This window comes from Bactrocera dorsalis, chromosome 2, assembly GCF_023373825.1.
Source record: "Bactrocera dorsalis isolate Fly_Bdor chromosome 2, ASM2337382v1, whole genome shotgun sequence".
Taxonomy (NCBI): Eukaryota; Metazoa; Arthropoda; class Insecta; order Diptera; family Tephritidae; genus Bactrocera; species Bactrocera dorsalis.
The window spans coordinates 37,647,778-37,665,930 of record NC_064304.1 but is presented as its reverse complement, the minus strand read 5'-3'; the positions used below and the strand labels follow the sequence as shown (position 1 = coordinate 37,665,930).

Below are 18,153 nucleotides of genomic sequence, written 5' to 3'. Positions count from 1 at the left end.
AACCAACGCCAGAAAAATAAATGATACAATTTCCCCACATAGCAAGACAACTACGATACATCAGAGCCTTAGCGACTGGATACTAAAATTTCAGTCTCACTTGAAGCCATATATTTACATACATACATTGTCTAGCATTCATATATGTACATATATATGTGTACTGATAGGCCTTTGTGTTCTCAAGGACGAATCGCTTCAGTCACGTCCCGTCTCGTCTCAAGCAGCCGACTGGCCAACAAGCGTCAAGTCACGTCAAGTCAGGTTAAGTCGTCGTAGGCTGGAGTTGAGTTGAGCTGAGTTCAATGTTATGTTTGGTGATGAGACAGAGAGAGTCAAGTTGGTGTCGCGCGCAAAGTCAAAGCGCTTGACACTGACCAAATGCTAAAATAATAAATAAATAACAACAAATAGCAGAAAGATGAAAATTTTGCGGTACAATCAACTGGCCAACCCACAATTTGTATGTAGACAGCCGATTATGTTCGACACACGCGTTCACGCTCACGCACGTTGACAGTGTGAAAACATGCAAAAGCACACACACGCACGCAGCTGCGTTCCATCTTTTGCAGCTATTGAGGCTGTACTTCGTCTCCTATGCCTTTCTTGTAATTTATGTTGTAGCTTGCGCTGCTTCTCCATTTTTGTTTTAGCTTGACCTATTTGTTGGTGCCAGTGGCGGTCAAGTAGTTGCCAGCCTGCCCCTTTCTGATGTGAACACAAGCCGGTTATTTTTATGTACACACACATATACATGTATAAGTGTGTGTCCACATGATTTAGTGTTGTTGTAATTATCCTCAGTGTCGCGGTTTGGTGCGATTGCCATTGTATTTTTGAGTATATTCCACACACTTAACTATTATAGGGCTATAATTTTGCTTTGGCATTATTCTTCATTGTCGGCGCTGCTGTTGTTTTTCTTGTTGTTGCTCAAACCAATTATGCGTAAAGATGCTGTTCATGGTATGGCCACTGGTCTCTGAACCATTCATACCAAGGACAATGCGATTGTGAAATAAATTCGCTACATTTCTGCAGACCTGTTTTGTAAAAAGAGGGAAAGAAAGCGAAAAAACGAAATTCAAAAGACAATATTAAAAAAAAATCCCGAAACAAAATTTAAAAATTACAAAAACAGAAAATGTGACCAAAACCGGTCGGTCTTACAAGCATTTACAATGGAATGCGCTTCGGCATCCCTGCACCTTTGTTGCTCTCCAGTTGAAATGCTTTTTTGTGGTTACCAACAAACTGCCTGTCTCAGTTACGGGGAAGCATGGAACATGGAAGGCAACTCTTTTTCAACGATTTGCAAAGCTGCTGCTGTAAAGGTTTTTTTTTTTGGAATTTTTCCCATACTTTTTGCGATTCACGGTGTGGGTCACGTGTAGATATAGATGGCATTTCGTTGTATGCATTTTGTGGAACAAAAAAACTCTTAGCATTTTTTGATTGGAAACGTGTAAAAATATGTAATTAATTACTGCAATACTCTTCGAATTGCTGAGATTTTTACTTGACAGACTTTTGAATGCGGAAACTTGATAATTGAATTATGAAAGTTGATTTTTAGCATTCTGCATGTGAACTTAGTAAAATCACTTAAACTCTATATGATACTCCGCAACTTATCAAATATGTAATGATTATTAAACGAAGTATAAACTGCGGCTACAACTTAGAGCACTTTGTGATTTCGATACTTACGCAATGAAAATATTGAAATACTCTTTCACATAGATATATTAATTTTTTTTGATATGGTTAAGATTTAAAACACAAATCCCGAAATTTTCGGGATCCCGAAAAATCTTATAAAATCCCGAAATCGAATACTCCTGAGATGTTCTTAAGCATACACATAGATTAGTTTCTTCTTGATATGTATGCGAACGAAAACAAAAAAAGTCCCATAATTTTCGGGATCCCTAAAAATTTTATAAAATCCCGAAATTAAATTTTCGTAAAGTGGTCATATGCAAAAATTAGCTTCTACTTGATAGGATTAAGAACGAAAACATAAATCCCGAAATTTTCGATATCCCGAAAAATCATATAAAATCCCTAACTCGACTACTCGTGAGATGCTCTTGTACATACATAGATTTGCTATGATTAAGAACAAAAACCAAAGTCAAACAATTTTCGGGATAAAGCAAAAATTATATAAAATCCCGAAAACAAATTTTCGTAGAGTGGTCATATCCAAAATTTTATTCTTTAAATATAATTAAGAACAAAAACAAAAATTTCAACTCTGTCGGGATTCCTAAAAATCATATAAAATCCCGAAATCGCATGTACATACATATGTACATATATTAATAGAATGGTCTAACGTTGCATCCCATAGTTATATTCAACTGCTTTTTAACTATTTCAGTTATTAATATCGTATACACAAAGTTATCACGCCTTTAAAAACGCTTGTCATTCTACTTCTGACCTCTATTTGTCAAAATTCAATTACTTTGACAGCAGTGGCTTAGTTTGAGTTTTGAGAATTCCCAGTATCACAGTATGTTTTTTTTTGTATATTTTTAAATTGCTCTTAACACCTGGGTTGGTGCCTCATAACGGTGGTCCCCCTTAAAGATTCATTCACTACACATTTTCCTGTAAAATTAATTAATTAGCTTCAGTTGTTGGATTTCACATTTTATATATATAATATCATAAGAGTTTATAATTTGCCGGTAAACATTCACCGCTTTCTTACGCATAAATATTTGGTCTGTTACTTTATCTTTAAGTTGTGAGTCATAGACACACTGATTCATGCAGATGGTAAACCTTTTACCATATACTATACACGCATTTCCGCTTCTTCTGAATCACTAAATACCACAAATCAAAGACATGAAACCCAAAAGCCGATGTGTAATACAAAAATTACATATGTACATAAGATGTAAGTGCAGACTTTCTTTCGGTCAAGGTTGGTTGGCACTTTGTAGTTATAATTCTTATGCGTAAGTTAAGCCGATTTTTACTGCACGAGTTCAGTTACTTGGTGGGAAGAACCCGGTCGCTCTAAATGATAAATCAAGTAAGCGAGATTTAAGCACATACCAGATTGACAAACATAAAAGGGATGAAAATGATAATGAAATTAAAGTTGTATTTCTTATACATATGTATATGGGTCCCCAAACACGTAGTTTGCCTGCTCATTGTGATTTTGCATTTATTTTAAAAGTAAAATTTCGGAATCCTGAGAAAAAAAAAGCAAAAAAAAAAACAAAAAATCCGAAAAATTATATTGTTAAGTCCAAGTTAAAAGGAAAAAGAGTATTAAAAAATCCCGAAACTTTTCGGGATCCATTAGAAACATCAAATTACAGTAAATTTTCGGGGTCCTGAGAAAAAAAAAAAACAAAAAAAATCGAATTATATTGTAAAGACTAAGTTAAAAGTAATTAAAGAACATTAAAAATCCCGAAAATTTCGGGATCCCGAAAAAAATTTTCTCAATTTTTGTAACATCAAATTTAAAATATGTTTTCTGTATGTCAATTAAAAATAATTAAAAATTATGCAAAAATCCCGAAATTTTTGGGATCCCGAAAAAATGTTCACAATTTTTCTTGTTAAAGGTAAATATAAAATATATATTTTTTGTTTTCTGTATGTCGAATATTGAAAATTTTCTAAAGAAACATAATGACATTTTGCTTTTAATTTTATGGAGTATTAAATTGTTGCCAAGTAATTATGAATATTCCAGAAAATAAAAGCTATGAATAACTACTGCAACCGTTGTATACATATGTATGTACGTTCATAACTATAAATATTTATCCATATGTAAATACGGTCTTGTATGTACATATGTATTCTCTTTCGCATCTTAGTGGAATTTAGAGGTCTTTTATGTTTGTGCAACTAATCATGTTGCTCTTGCCAAATTTAAAAGTTAAATATTTGCTATTTAAGCATGTAATACAGAGGCACATACTTAAGTATGTATAAATATGTATGCGAGTATGCGCGTGCAACGCAATAGAAAACTTAATTGAGTTCACTACACTTACTGTGATCTCTTTGCGTAGTGATGAAGGTCCTTTTGATTAGCGTCTCGGCAAACGTTAAATGTGTGGACATACATGTGTATGTATGTATGTACCTACATATGCATGCTAGTTTGGCCACGCTTGTACTGATATAGTGTAGAGTCATAGAAAAAGCGGGAGAAAATAGTAAAAACGTCTTAGACATTGTATGTACGTATGTACATATACATATATGTACATTGATTCCGTGATGAGAGCGTACAGTTTTATGAGTTGGGAATTAATAAAATTTTGTAATTGGCTATAATCGAGTTTAAAAATAAGTCCCGAAATTTTCGGGGTCCCAAAAATTTTTTTTATTTTCTTTTTTTTCTATAATTCAGTTGAAAAAATAAGTCCCGAAATTTTCGGGATCCCGAAAATGAATTTTTCGAGAATGATTTGTGCATTGCATTTTGTTTTTGTGTTTATTTGAATGATATACATATAAGTATAAAATATAAAATCCCGAAATTTTCGGATTCACGGAAATGAGCATATGAAACATTAATATTACATTTTCAGAGAATGGTCTGCTATACCCGAATGATTCTGTAAATATATGATATATTTTAGTATAATAAAAAAAAAATCCAGAAATTTTCGGCTGAAAATGAGTATTTAAAATCCCGAAATTGGTTTTTTACCATCTAGATGAAGGTCTTTCAAATATCTGTAACATATCCAATTACATACATACAAGTATAAGTAGTTAGTTATGTAAGAGTCCCCCAAATTTGAATCGGAGGCGCAAATATTTATTTAAGGAAGAAATATACACTCCAGCTGCTGTGATCACGATGTTGTCACATATTTTATGCGATCGTCAAACTTGTTGTTGCTGCCACTGCTGCTATGCTAATATTGCCAATGTTATAGCTAATGTAAATGATGAATGAATTAACACGGATTGCGTACATTTGTAGCTGCCTGTTGACTGCCTGGCCGCCTGCCCTTGGGCTGCTGCGCATGCGTGCACGCGCTCTGGGCTATTGACACAACAAATACAAATAAACTAATTTCTGAATGCAACGCCAACAAAGAAAATAACGAAATACACTACAGAAGCGCTAACAACAACAACAACAACCACAAAGCTAATAACAACAACACGATGCTTTGCATAGATACTGTAAAGCTTGCATCATTTGGCGTTTTGATTAATGGAAAATACATGAAATTGCTGCCATTAATATCTAGAGTTGTTGTCGTTGTTGTTGTTGTTGACTAAACTTTGGCAATACCTATTGTTAGGCTCATTGGGCTTTTGTTTAGTTGCATACATAGCGAGCAGAGATATTTTGTTGCCCAAGCAGTGTGATAAACACATGCACACGAGCGAGCACACACACACATACATACTCACAAATGCATAGAAGATGAGCAAAACAAATAAACATTCAAGTGTATGTGTGTGTGTTAACCTTAAAATCCATGCTAACAGCTAATAGCAAAAACAACAAGTTGTTGGCAACTCACCATACAAGTTGCTGCAAATGCCTCTAATAACAACAACAACAGTAATAGCAACATTGATTATCAACAAAGTGGGTGCAAATTAAGTCGTTACCATGCATTCCGCGCATCACGGGCGACCCAGACGCCGTTTTTGTAACCGAAATCGATTTGTGTTGCTCTTATTTGTTGTTGTTGTTGTTGGTAGCGTTTTCCTCATTTCATTCGCGCACAAGTACTTTGATTTGTATTGATTGCTGCATTTAATGGCGGCTCACAGACAGACAAATAGCCTGCTAATATTATGCCTTTACAGGTAGCAGCCATATAAATGTGACCGCATTGATTGGTTGCAATAAAAAATGCAATAACCAGAATGGAAATGACAAACGAATTATAAAATTTTAACTGACAGGTGAATCGGTGAATGAAGTAGAAACAGTGCGAATTTAATATTTTTCGGTCAAACTTATATTACAGTTATTGTATGGAAACTAAATTTTTGTTTTTGAAAAAAAAAAAAAAATATTTCAAAAATACCTTTGCGCCTTTGAAACCTTAAAATGTCTGTTTTAGAAGCTCGAACTTAATGGGTAAGATCGAAAAAGGTTATACACCATTGAAATAAGAAGAAAACATTGGTTCTATCAATCAAATTCAATTTTTTTATGACTTGATCTCTCGAAAAAAATATATTTTGTTCAATAGCCAGTCGAGTGTATTCTGTCACAATTCTATTTTCGGCAAGTTTTTGTTTTGAATTAAAAGAAACGTATCTGACATCTAGCCATATTATCCTAGTAAAAGTTGTATTATACAATTCTTTATTAATTGCAAAATTGTATATGTTGCACAGCTGTTCCACTATCTCAACACACTTTCTGCGTTGAGCTTAATCATAATGTATTGATCATTGCTGACATTTAAAATTATTGTAAATTAATCTCTTGATATTCTACTGGTTTTCTGTGCAATCTATTCAAAAAATTGTGTTAGTGTTCTTTCAATCGAGCTATTAGATTAAGTATCTCTACGTCTAAGTTTACGTTGTACTTTACCTTAGTACTTCATGCTAAGTTGGCTGCTCTTCGTTGACCTTTTGAAAATCAATAAATATTGAACAAGCTTAATGGATCAATTTCATATAAATGATTGTTTATCATTTAAGGTTAGGCGCTTATATGGAGCTTTATTCAGTTCGAAATTGTGGAAGTGCGACCAATTTTTAAGGAAATTGAGAATTTTCGCTATGGAATTGATTACCATAATTTGTTATCCATAATGTAGCAATTTAGAACTACATCAATCTTACATTTGACATTATTTCAGTAACCCTTTGATCTACCTTTAGTCGCGCCAGCATCGTAAATATTTATATATTCGTCATTAAGCTGTAAATACATTGGCAAATTTGATTCAAGGCCGTCCTGTGGCTCTTAAATAAAAACATGCATATACAGGGTGGGCCATATAAAATTTTAAATTTAAAAAGTCAATAAAAAAAGGGGCTTGCTATTTTTCAAAGGTTTAACATTTATTTATAAGGTTGTTTAATGAAATTTATTTGTGAAAAACTATTTCGGACAAATGACCACCACGGCATTACATTAGCTTATCCGATCAAACCAATTTTGGAGTACTTTCTCGATGGTTTCAGGCCTTATGGCAGCTACAGCAGCTTGAATCTCGTACTTTAGATCTTGAATTGTTTCTGGATAGTTGGCGTAACATTTATCTTTAACAGCTTCCCACAGAAAATAGTCCAACGGAGTTAAATCGCAGCTTCTGGGAGGATTATGCGATTTTCGAAGATAGGGCGTAAAATATTGAGTGTAACGTTTGCTGTATGGCACGTAGCGCCGTCCTGCTGGAACCAAATGTTGTCCAAGTCTTCCTCTTCAATTTACTTGAAGAAAAATTCGGTTAACATTGCGCGATAACGCTTACCATTGATGGTTACGGCGGTGCCTTCTTCATTTTCGAAGAAAAATGGGCCGATGATTCCACCAGACCAAAGTCCGCACCATACAGTGATTCGTGGTGGGTGCATTGGCTTCTCGACGATTATGTGCGGGTTTTCTTTGCCCCAAATGTGACGATTCTGCTTGTTAACGTAACCATCGAGATGGAAATAAGCCTCGTCCGAAAAGATGATTTTTCGGTAAAATAAGACTCAAAAAAAAGTTTTCAATATTTCCCAGTTTTCTTCTAGTAAATAGCGACCCATTTCGTAAATTTTAGACTTTTTGCTGAATATTTGAATGTTTCCGAATGGTATTTGACGTTTCCAATGTCGAAATATAGATAATTCAAATTTAAAACGTTGGATGGCCCACCCGTTACAATATATAACGGGTGATCCAAGTAGAGGTACTTTTTTCGATAGCCGTTTTCTGACAGATCACGTGTGAGTCGTGTGAAGCTGTCATGTTATTTTGCTTAAGTATTGTTTGACATTTCATCATGGAAAGACTTTCACCTGAACAACGTTTACAACACAATCGGCCTACTCAGCAAAATATAGCAGCCGTAGTCGAGTGTGTACCGGAAGACCGTGGAGAGTAGATTCGGCGCCGTTCGCAGCAACTCGGACTGACGTATGGAACGACTTGGCGTTGGAAAATGCACAAAATACAGCTTGTGTAAGAACTGATGCCGCTCGACATTCGCAAGTGACATTGCTTCACGCTATGGGCTCTAGAAAAGTCCCAAAAAGATCCACCACGAATGTCAGTCGCTGGTTACCAGTCGAAATGCTCGAACTAGGGAAATAGCATCGAAAATTAGACTTAACAGATAGATCATCTGAGATAAATGCCAAATAATGGTCTTTCGAATGATGAGAAACATTCCCCATTAAATTTGAAGTTTCTTTGTTTTTTTCTTAAAAAAAGTAGGGAACCTCGAAGTGAATCACCCTTTCTATGCCTATAGTATTGGTATAGACCGCAAAGAGAATGTGCGTCAAATTGCCAACCACAATGCCCTTAGCGGCAAAATATCTATGTGTGTACATCGGTAGGCATGGGTGTAGCGGTGGGTGTTGCGTTGGGTGTGTGACGCAGAGCAATTTTCCAGTTATTAATCTCGCTATGCCAAACTAATTTCCCTAATTCGTCAACACTTAACTGCGGCCCTGATTGTTTGTGTTGTTGTTGTTGTGCGGAGTTGTGTGTTTCGAAAGCAACAAAAAAACCTTTGCAATACTACAATGAGTTTGGCACGCTTTTGCGCGTCGGTTGTAGCAACAAAAAGCGCTGTGGGTGTGTATGCGTGAATGCTGCGAAATCGTAATATTTAAGCGATTTTTTGTTGTTTTAGTCTTTTCAAAATCTTCCGACTTTTTACGGTTCCACCAAGATGATTTGTCATTTCTTAATCGGCAGTTTTGTTGTTTTTGTTGTACACACTTGCAAATTTCAGGCTTGGCGTGTTGCTAATTCCTTGTTGTCGCAATGCCGTCGAGTTTACTTGCAGCAAATGAAATTATTTAACCTTTTCACATTTGCGGCAAATTAAAGTAATTTCGTAACTTTTTAACACCCGTGTCACATTTGTTTATTTGCTAATAGCCTTATTTAGCATTCATCATATTATTTTCACACTTACTTACATACGTATGTATGTGTATTATTATATATGTGTATTATATATTTAAATATTGTGTTACTATATACAAATTTTAATTTTTTGACTTCCTTCACTCTTTCCGCAGCACACAAATACAGCTTGCAACAGCAGTAGCAGTGGCCCCACCAGCACAACAACCACAAGCAGCCCAAATGTAAATAATAAAAGCTCAAATTCTACAATAATAACGAGAAATTGCCGCCAATACAGCTCGGTGCACACACAACAGCCGGCTGGTCCCGTGCGAGAGATCCAAATCGATCCGTACATCATACTCGAAGACGATCTGAAGTATTTCTACGATGACGTCAGAGACGTAAGTGTAGTTATGAATCACTCCCTTTCTAGAGACATGTACCTCAGTTATATATAGTAACATAATGTAATGATTTATGGCAATTTCATTTCGATGATTAGGCGTCTAAGTGTGAGTTTTAGTATAGCATATAAGGACACCAAACCGTTGTTTTTTGTTTGAAGTGACAGCTCTTGAATCTATTCAGGGAGCTTTTCGTCTCAAATGCGATGCCAGAAATGGGCCTCTTCGCGAAACAAAACTTTGGATCTTCTTCGAACTTTTCAAGAGCCTATAGAGCGAAGCGATGTCGCTTGGGAAGCTCGAGCGGCTTCAGTTCTTGCACAAGCTGTATTTTGTACTCGTATGCGTTAAATTTCAGACCTCGACGTAAAATGTGCCAAGTCGTTCGATACGTCAGCTGCGGCTGCTATATTTTTCACCGTGTACTGGTCGTGGTCTATTCGGTCAATCGAAGTTTAAGTTAATTTAGTATAAGTATAAGTATAAGTTTAAGTTTAAGTTTAAGTTTAAGTTTAAGTTTAAGTTTAAGTTTAAGTTTAAGTTTAAGTTTAAGTTTAAGTTTAAGTTTAAGTTTAAGTTTAAGTTTAAGTTTAAGTTTAAGTTTAAGTTTAAGTTTAAGTTTAAGTCTAAGTCTAAGTCTAAGTCTAAGTCTAAGTCTAAGTCTAAGTCTAAGTCTAAGTCTAAGTCTAAGTCTAAGCTTAAGTTTAAGTTTAAGTTTGAGTTTGAGTTTGAGTTTGAGTTAGGTTTAAGTTTAAGTTTAAGCTTAAGTTTAAGGAAAAACTTTTATACTTTCAATATGACTCGGTGGTGTTAGTAAGGCATGACTTGATAAAAATTACTCATATCTAGGAAAACACCCGATTGTCATGCGAATGTCAATTGTTAAAATTGAATGCATAAAATATTTTTTTAAACTAAATTTAATGATTGTTGTGTGTGAGCTAAGAGCAAGCACATGCTTGCAAATAAAAGGGTAAATGTGAAAAGAATCCGCATTTACACCCGCCAAACGCGGCAATAGTTGGCGCATAAAAGCGACAACATAGGACGCTTTCAGCATTTAGATGACTGATTTTTTTTAAATTGCTTACTTGATGAATGCGATGTGACGTTGTGGGAATTTTGTCGCGCTACAATATGGTAAGAAGTTATTTAGACCTCAAACGGATGAGTAAATCATTTTGGGTTTATTTGCTTATACACATAAAAGTACTTATGTATGTATATGTGTGCTTATATGTGCGCAACACCTTGAAAGCACAATTTAGCATACGCAAATAGTTGAAATTAAAATTTGAGAATTATTTAGTTGCTTTGGTGTAGGAACTGCAGTTTTTACTACGCAATTATGTTGCCCCCTAATTAAATGCAAAATGAGTTTTTTAATCGTCAATAAAATTTAGCTAGTGAGGCATGTGAGGAATATATTTTTTTTCTATTAATATACATTTTCATTCATTTCATATTATTGTTGTTTCTTTGTGCAGCTCCTGCGGCAGGGCACGAGTCAGACGGAACTCGATAAGATCGCCTCGTACTACTTCGACGGCCAGGGCAAAGCGCTGCGGCCAATGGTTACCATGCTGATGGCCAGAGCGATCAACTACCATTTGAATAAGGAATCAAGGTAAGCGCGCACATAAAGCGCACTTTATGCTTGTGGCATAACAGAGCGGAACAAATTAAATGAAAATATAGTTAATTAAAAGCGCTCAAGCGATTGAATATATTAAAGCCACAAATATTAAAAGAGTTTCAATGAATATACGATAAAATGTTATAAAAACCGCAAAAAGAAGAAGAAAAAAAGTAGCAACAACAAATAATTGAATTAAATTAAAATTACTTGAAAATGCGCAGAAAATAAATAATTTCAATTTATTTCGATGAAATGCGCAATTAATGCGCTTTGCAATATATTTTGGCGCGTTTAGTGCCGTAAATACACATTTCAAAATTTCATTCATTTTGAAATTTCAATACGTTTATTAATAAGCAGTTTGTTGTTGTTGCATTTTTGCACCCACCAGCACAGCAACAGCACTGAAAAGCGTCATAAAGCCTCATTCGATTGAGTTTGGCGCACGGGGCGTATGAGTGATCTGCCGTAAAATTCATGCTGTTAATGGACAGCATTTATTTGCTTTGCTGTTATTGAACATTCACATGTTTGTTGTTGTAAACAAAGAAAAACTACAACTTGTGCAACATTGCGTAAATGCGCATCGGCCAATAAATCCGGCTATAATAGCGCCTGTTGAAGGTGTTTGCGAGAGGTTACACGGTCGCCTCGAAGCCGCCAATGGCACCAACACCACCATTACTAACGATTTTTACCACCATTGCACACTTGCACGTGTAAGTGTGTTCGTGCGCTGGCTGCGACTTTGTTTGTTAGTTGTGCGCGATTTCGCTTTTAGTTTGGCCTAAGCGTAACGGTGCTAATTAAACAGAAATTATTTCATTCATTTCACTGTAGCTTTGCAGCTGCCGCTGCTGTGTGCTTCTCTGCTACCTTGCAGCTCTCCGCCATTGTTTGTTGCCTTTTATTTATTATTTTATGATTTATTGTTTTTTTTAGCAATTTAGTGAACAAACAACGCTTCATCTCGCTCTTCTCGGAAATGGTCCACTCGGCAAGTCTGGTGCATGACGATGTCATCGATCAATCGGATATTCGTCGCGGCAAGCCAAGCGTGAACGCGCTGTGGAATCACAAAAAGGTGAGTCGCTAATGTCAGTAAGCGTTTGTTTGTCTATTTATTTTGCAGCAGGGGAATATTTTTGCGCGGAGATTGCTTTGCCCTTACGCGAAGGTCATTGATATAATGGCATGCCTTTTCAAGGTATGGCAAATTAAAAAGACATACACTAAAATTTGTTGTGGCTTTTGTGGTATTACTAAAGTATTTTTAATATTTTTGCGAAGAATGAAAGCAACAAGTTGTTGGAAAATCTTTTGTATAGGCGGTATTACTGAGTTTGTTGAATAACACCTTATTTAAAACTAATCTAGAGGTCTAAAGCCGTCGATATATGGCTATAAGCTTCACAGTTTCGTAGAACTCTGAACATCACACCTTAATATAGCTACTATTTGCTTAAGTTAGCTATAAAAATTAACTAGTTAGGTACCAAAGTTGGACTTTAATGGTTACTCACAGTCCAGTATACCCTCTAGACGTGAATGAAAAAAGGTTTAGTAGTAAACGGAGATACTATCGCAGTCTATATTTCGGGTCCAAATGGACTGCAGAGTAGAGACGGGGCTATACTCGTAGCATAGTATTTTAATATCTCTCACTTTATTTGCATACCAAATGCAGCTGGCATCTTCCAAGCGGAAGTATAAAGCCGGGAGAAGTCTTGAGGAGTTCTACTGAATAACCACCGAAGTATTCAAAAAGCTACCAAAGACACAGCTACTGAGATAGCTTTGCTAGCCTTGTCGTCGTCAAATATTATTACCAGCGTTGTCAAAAAATATAGGAAGGCTATAAGCTCACTAACAGGTTAACTCCATCTGTCCACAATCTGAGTTCTCGGCCACAGGAACATTTTTGCCAAAAAAAAAAAAAAACAGATATGTTCGCTCAATCAGGAACCTCTCTACATGAAACCGAGGAAGATATAATATTATGTTCGCGGGACCGATCAAGAGGGACACAGCTCAGAACAGATGGTAATCAATAGTGAAATGACAGATAACGTAGCTGATTTGAATTGGAAAAATTCTGAATATACATATTTGTTACCCATCTTAAAAAATGTTCTGAAAAAAAGATGTTGTCTGAACCATGAAGCACTTGAAAAATCATTTCAAAAAGTATCAAATTAGACATATTTCGAAACAGAGTCGCCAACTCTCCAGAAAAGTAATTGTGTACAAAAAGAATTCAAAATATTAGCAAAGCAATGTCTTTAAATGAAATATATATTTGTACAGGGTTGCCACCTATAAAAAGGGCATAAAGTTTAGTCAATCACAAGATGTTGAAAAATAATATTTGGGAACTAAATCTTTAAATGACTTCCATATACATGTTTTAAAATGGCGTTGTCATCTATTCAAGCATGTAAAACTGAAAAATTAACATCAAACACTTTAATTAAGACTTTTGGAAAGCAATGTCTTTAATTGAAATATATATTTGTACAGGGTTGCCACCTATATAAAGAGTTATAAGTTTAGTCAACGTATGTAAGAAAATATTCCGAAAATCGTTCAAATTAGATATATTTTGAAAAAACTCCAGTATGTCGATCAATGTTGCCATCTATCGAAAAATGTAAGTCCGAAAAATTACGAAAGTTCAGATAAACTTCCATTAAACATTTTTTTGAAATAGAGTTGCCATATATTCAAGCTAAAAATATTGAGAAAGTAGCAAAAAGTGTATAGGAATTTAAATAAGTCTTCGAAAAGTGTTGAATTGGCATAAAATCGACATAGCGTTGCCACCTATCGAAAATAGTGGCACAAGAAAAAAATTACATTGTGCAAAACATAAAAAAATTAGAAAACATACCGAATTCATCAAATTTTAAATTTTTTGGCGCAGAGTTGCCACCCATCAATAAAAATAAAACTGAAAACGTATTAAAGTATGCCGATGCTGCCATCTATCGGAAAAAGTAAGAAAATTCCGAAAACATTACGAATGTTTAATCAAACATACGATATTTAAAAATATGCTTAAGAAAGTATTGAGATGGCCTTTTATATAAAAGTTTTTTAAAAGAGAGTTGCCATATATCTAAACATATAATATTGTACATGCAAAGTGAAATGCAAAGTAGCACAAAATTTGGTGTACATAGAGATTTTAAGAAAGCTTTCGAAAAGTCCTGATTTTACAATAAAATCTACATAGCGTTGCCACATGTTGAGGACAGTAAAAAAAGAGAAACATTTTATTTTTTATAAATATAAGGGAAATTAAGAAAATATTCCGAAAAATTATCAAATTAGATATCCTTTGGCACAGAGTTGCCACCTATATTTACAGATAAAACTGAAAAAATTATTACAGTATGCCAAGCATGAGAACTTTAAGACAAGCTTCCTAATAGTTTTAATTTACAATATTTCTTACAATAGTGTTGTCAACCATTCAGAAGGAGAATTGCCAAACATAACGTGTTACCGGAAAGTTTTCAATTTAGTTTTATTTTGGCCTTGCCACCTGATGTAAGTAGATAAACTAAAAACAAAAAGAACTCTTGCTAGATTTCCTTCGAAAAGAGTAAGCACAATTTAGTTGTATACATTCCTCTCTATCTTCAAGCAAACACTTGATACTTCGTTTAATCCGTTGTTCTCAATTTGCTATTTTAACTGACCTAACCTCCTAGATATGAACTGATTTTCGGAAAGTCGAACGGAAATTCATTAAAACGTTTCAAATACATTATCATGGTCATCATGGTATCTAAATACCACCATTATTGATGAAATCCACACAGCCATTTGGGCAACAAAATTTACATCTTAATAGTCTGAGTGGGCTATAACCCGATTTCAAAACTTCTACATTACCGCTATTAACACCATTCCGCATATTATTACTCAATTCAAAGAGGCAATTGACAGCCAATCAAAAATCGATTGTCTAAAATACCGTTTCAGCGCTCGTGTTAATTGCTGTTAATAAAAGTGCAGTTATTTTCGTAATTGTTTAATAGTGTAAGATTATACGAGCGTTTACGTCCCATTTGCAAACCAACAATTTTTCTAAATTCTCAATTTACTTTGGACTGGTTTTCCTATTTGTTTTTTTTTGCGCGCCGCTTTTGGTTGCAACATCAAAATTAGCCAAGTGTCATGGTATTGACCGCCTGGAAATCAACGTCGAAATGGCCAAACTCGTTGCCACTGCCAGCAACAAGCTGACTCAACCGACTAACTGTTAGGCAATTGCGTGGTTAAGCAACTGGCGTTTAAGGCCTTTCAACAATTTATATATTATTTGCTTTAATTCGTCTGATCTTTGCTGGATTCGGCCGCAAGTGTCCATTTTCGGTTGGCAGAAATTTCCTAAACGCTGAAGGTCCCTGGCCGAGCTGAGCTGCTGCGGCGAGTCGAGCCGCGCCGATATGGGAAATGAGAACAAGTTTACGTCGATGTTGCAACAAATTGTCAGTGGCCGCTTGTGTCACCATGCCCCTACCCACGGCGGTATTGATAGCAAGTCTTCGATTGGCGGGGCCATATGTGGACCGACTCGCTTTGGAATAATTGCACTCATTTTTGGCAAGCGGATTATTTAGCTGTTTTATTGTTGCCGCCAAACTTTGCATGTGTAAGCGTTTTGTTGCACTTGCTGCAGTTGTTGTTTTTGTTGTTGTTGTTGTTGTTGGGACATGTGCCACAAATCGAAAATGTGCAATTTAGCTGCCTAAAAACGGGTTCGTGTTCAACTCGGTGTTCATGTTCGCCCGATTTTGCCAAAAAGCTGAGAGCAGTGGGTATGTTTACATACATACATACATACATACATACATACATATACTGAGACATATGTACATATGTAGATACTTTTATATATACTCATATCCATAGACATATTTATAAATTTGGCTGTCATGTCAATTCGATGGCTATCGCGAGCGATTACGAAATTCGGCAATGCATAATACTGATGGTATTAAATAGTGTGCTTAAGCAGGTTATACTCTAGGAGTGGTGGACCATATATCTAAAAGTGATGTGTTTTTGTTTTGGTTGGAGCTCTACAGAAAAGTTGCCTACCTTGTTGCGGCTGAAAAGTGTCTGGTGTTAGGTAATGGAAATTAAGATTTTGCTGTGCTGTTTGTCTCTCTGCCACGCGGAAGATGCATAATGTGTTTTACCTCTAAAAAATTATTAAAAAAGAACTACGATAATATAGTATGTTTAGTAGCACGGTGGAAAAATAATAACAATGTTTATTTGTTACTATTGAATTTTCTGAATTATTGTTGTTATGCATTGGGACAAAAATGCATCCGGAAATTTTAAGTGAGAGATGGCAAGAGACTCGACATCTCTTGAGAGTCCTTTCGAATGATTTTGGTTAGATTTTTTGAGAGTTGAGAGTCCTTAACCGGATAAAAATTCGGATCCGTTACGGTTACGTAGACCCGACTGTATCTTTGGCATGCTTGATCGATCGTGCGAATTTCGATCCCACATTTATGGAGAGCATTATAACTGCCGATGAGACATGAGCTTATGAGTTTGACATGCAAACAAGTCAACAATCATCGAAAGTGATGGAAAAACGAGCCGAAACCAAAAAACCCACGACAAAGCCGCTCAAAAATCAAGGTTATGCTCATGGTTTCCGTCGATATTCATAGTTTGGTGCATGATGAATTTGTTGTAGGGGGACAGACGGTCAATAAGGGTTGTATTGAAACATTTGTGTGAGAATATCCGTCGAAAACGGTCGAAATTGTGGAAGAAATATTCACAATTCAATACAATTTCCGAGTACTTTTTTGTCACAATGTACACAGATTCCGAACCAAAAAACCGAAAACTCAAACTTAATTTATTAAAAATACTCACTTTTGAAAAGATGTCCATTGATACAAAATTTCGGTTCAAATTTTGTCAATATTTTGTGTAGTCAACAGACGATTTTTTACTGCTTCCATCACTTTTGGCATACTATTTATAGGGTTCTCTATAATATTTGGATTTATATTATATCAGGCTAGGAGGTCTTATTTATAGTCTTTGAATTTTTCCTTTTGGCTAAAATTATCTATTTTTAAATGGCTTATAGGTTCTGAATGGTGTTAAAATGTGTGGATGGGGGAGCAATCCGAGCAGCTTAATCTCAATATCCCAAAACCACGATTTGGTAATTTTTGCGGTATATTTCGGATCGTTATTCTGAACGAAAATATATCCTTGTCTACCTTTGAGTCCGAATATATTCAGGCTTAGTAGATATAAGTTCTCCAGAATATTAATGAAAGTTGTGACACGCATACCACGATCTCGATGGTTGCACACTATTATCTATGTATCAATCCAAATTTACGAGTGTAAGTGGCCTGCATCTATCATTTTATACTATACTACTTTATATAAATTTAATGCTTTTTAATATATGGTATATGATAAAATTTGACTCAGACTGAGGGAAAAAAATACTTTTTCAAAAAATGAATCAACCTGTGCTGAGTTGATCCATAAGAGATGCTGAGAGCCGCTGCTATCTCTCTGTTGCTAACTTGATGATTTTCAAGAAATGAACTTTTACGATATTATCGTCCTTTGCGTGTATGATCAATAGAAAGAGTAAATGAATCTAGTCCGAGTTATATTTGATCAGATGGCTATTTGCATCAACACGTTTTAGATACTTACAAAAAGTATTAATTTTAAATTAAATTCAATATTAAGTCATATTTAATCAGCACTACGATTATGCATGTTCCATAAAATCTGTTAAAATTCATTTTTCGATTATTTTGCGGCTATTTTGTAACGTCTGTGTGAGTTCAGTTTTTAATAATAATAACTTAATATCTATGGTAAAAACAGTACCTAACTGCCATTGGCGACCTAACCATTGATGCTAATTAATTTTTAGGTAGTGTTGTATGTACGAGGGTTGGCTATTAATAAGTGGGTTTTCTCAAAAAAATTCCATAAACTCCATTTTATAATTGTGTGTTTATGAATTATTGACAAGT

At 35.2% G+C, this 18,153-nt stretch overlaps 1 protein-coding gene across 1 annotated transcript in view; it reads left to right on the top strand.

The window, feature by feature from the left end:
- The window catches only part of LOC105226408 (all trans-polyprenyl-diphosphate synthase PDSS1), a 79,733-nt gene that overhangs the window by 35,063 nt on the left and 26,517 nt on the right, over positions 1 to 18,153 (top strand). Inside the window, exons 2-4 of the mRNA XM_011205269.4 lie at positions 9,229 to 9,459; positions 10,950 to 11,089; positions 12,044 to 12,185. Coding sequence (XP_011203571.2) covers positions 9,229 to 9,459; positions 10,950 to 11,089; positions 12,044 to 12,185 — 513 coding nt within the window. The remainder of the gene's footprint in view (positions 1 to 9,228; positions 9,460 to 10,949; positions 11,090 to 12,043; positions 12,186 to 18,153) is intronic.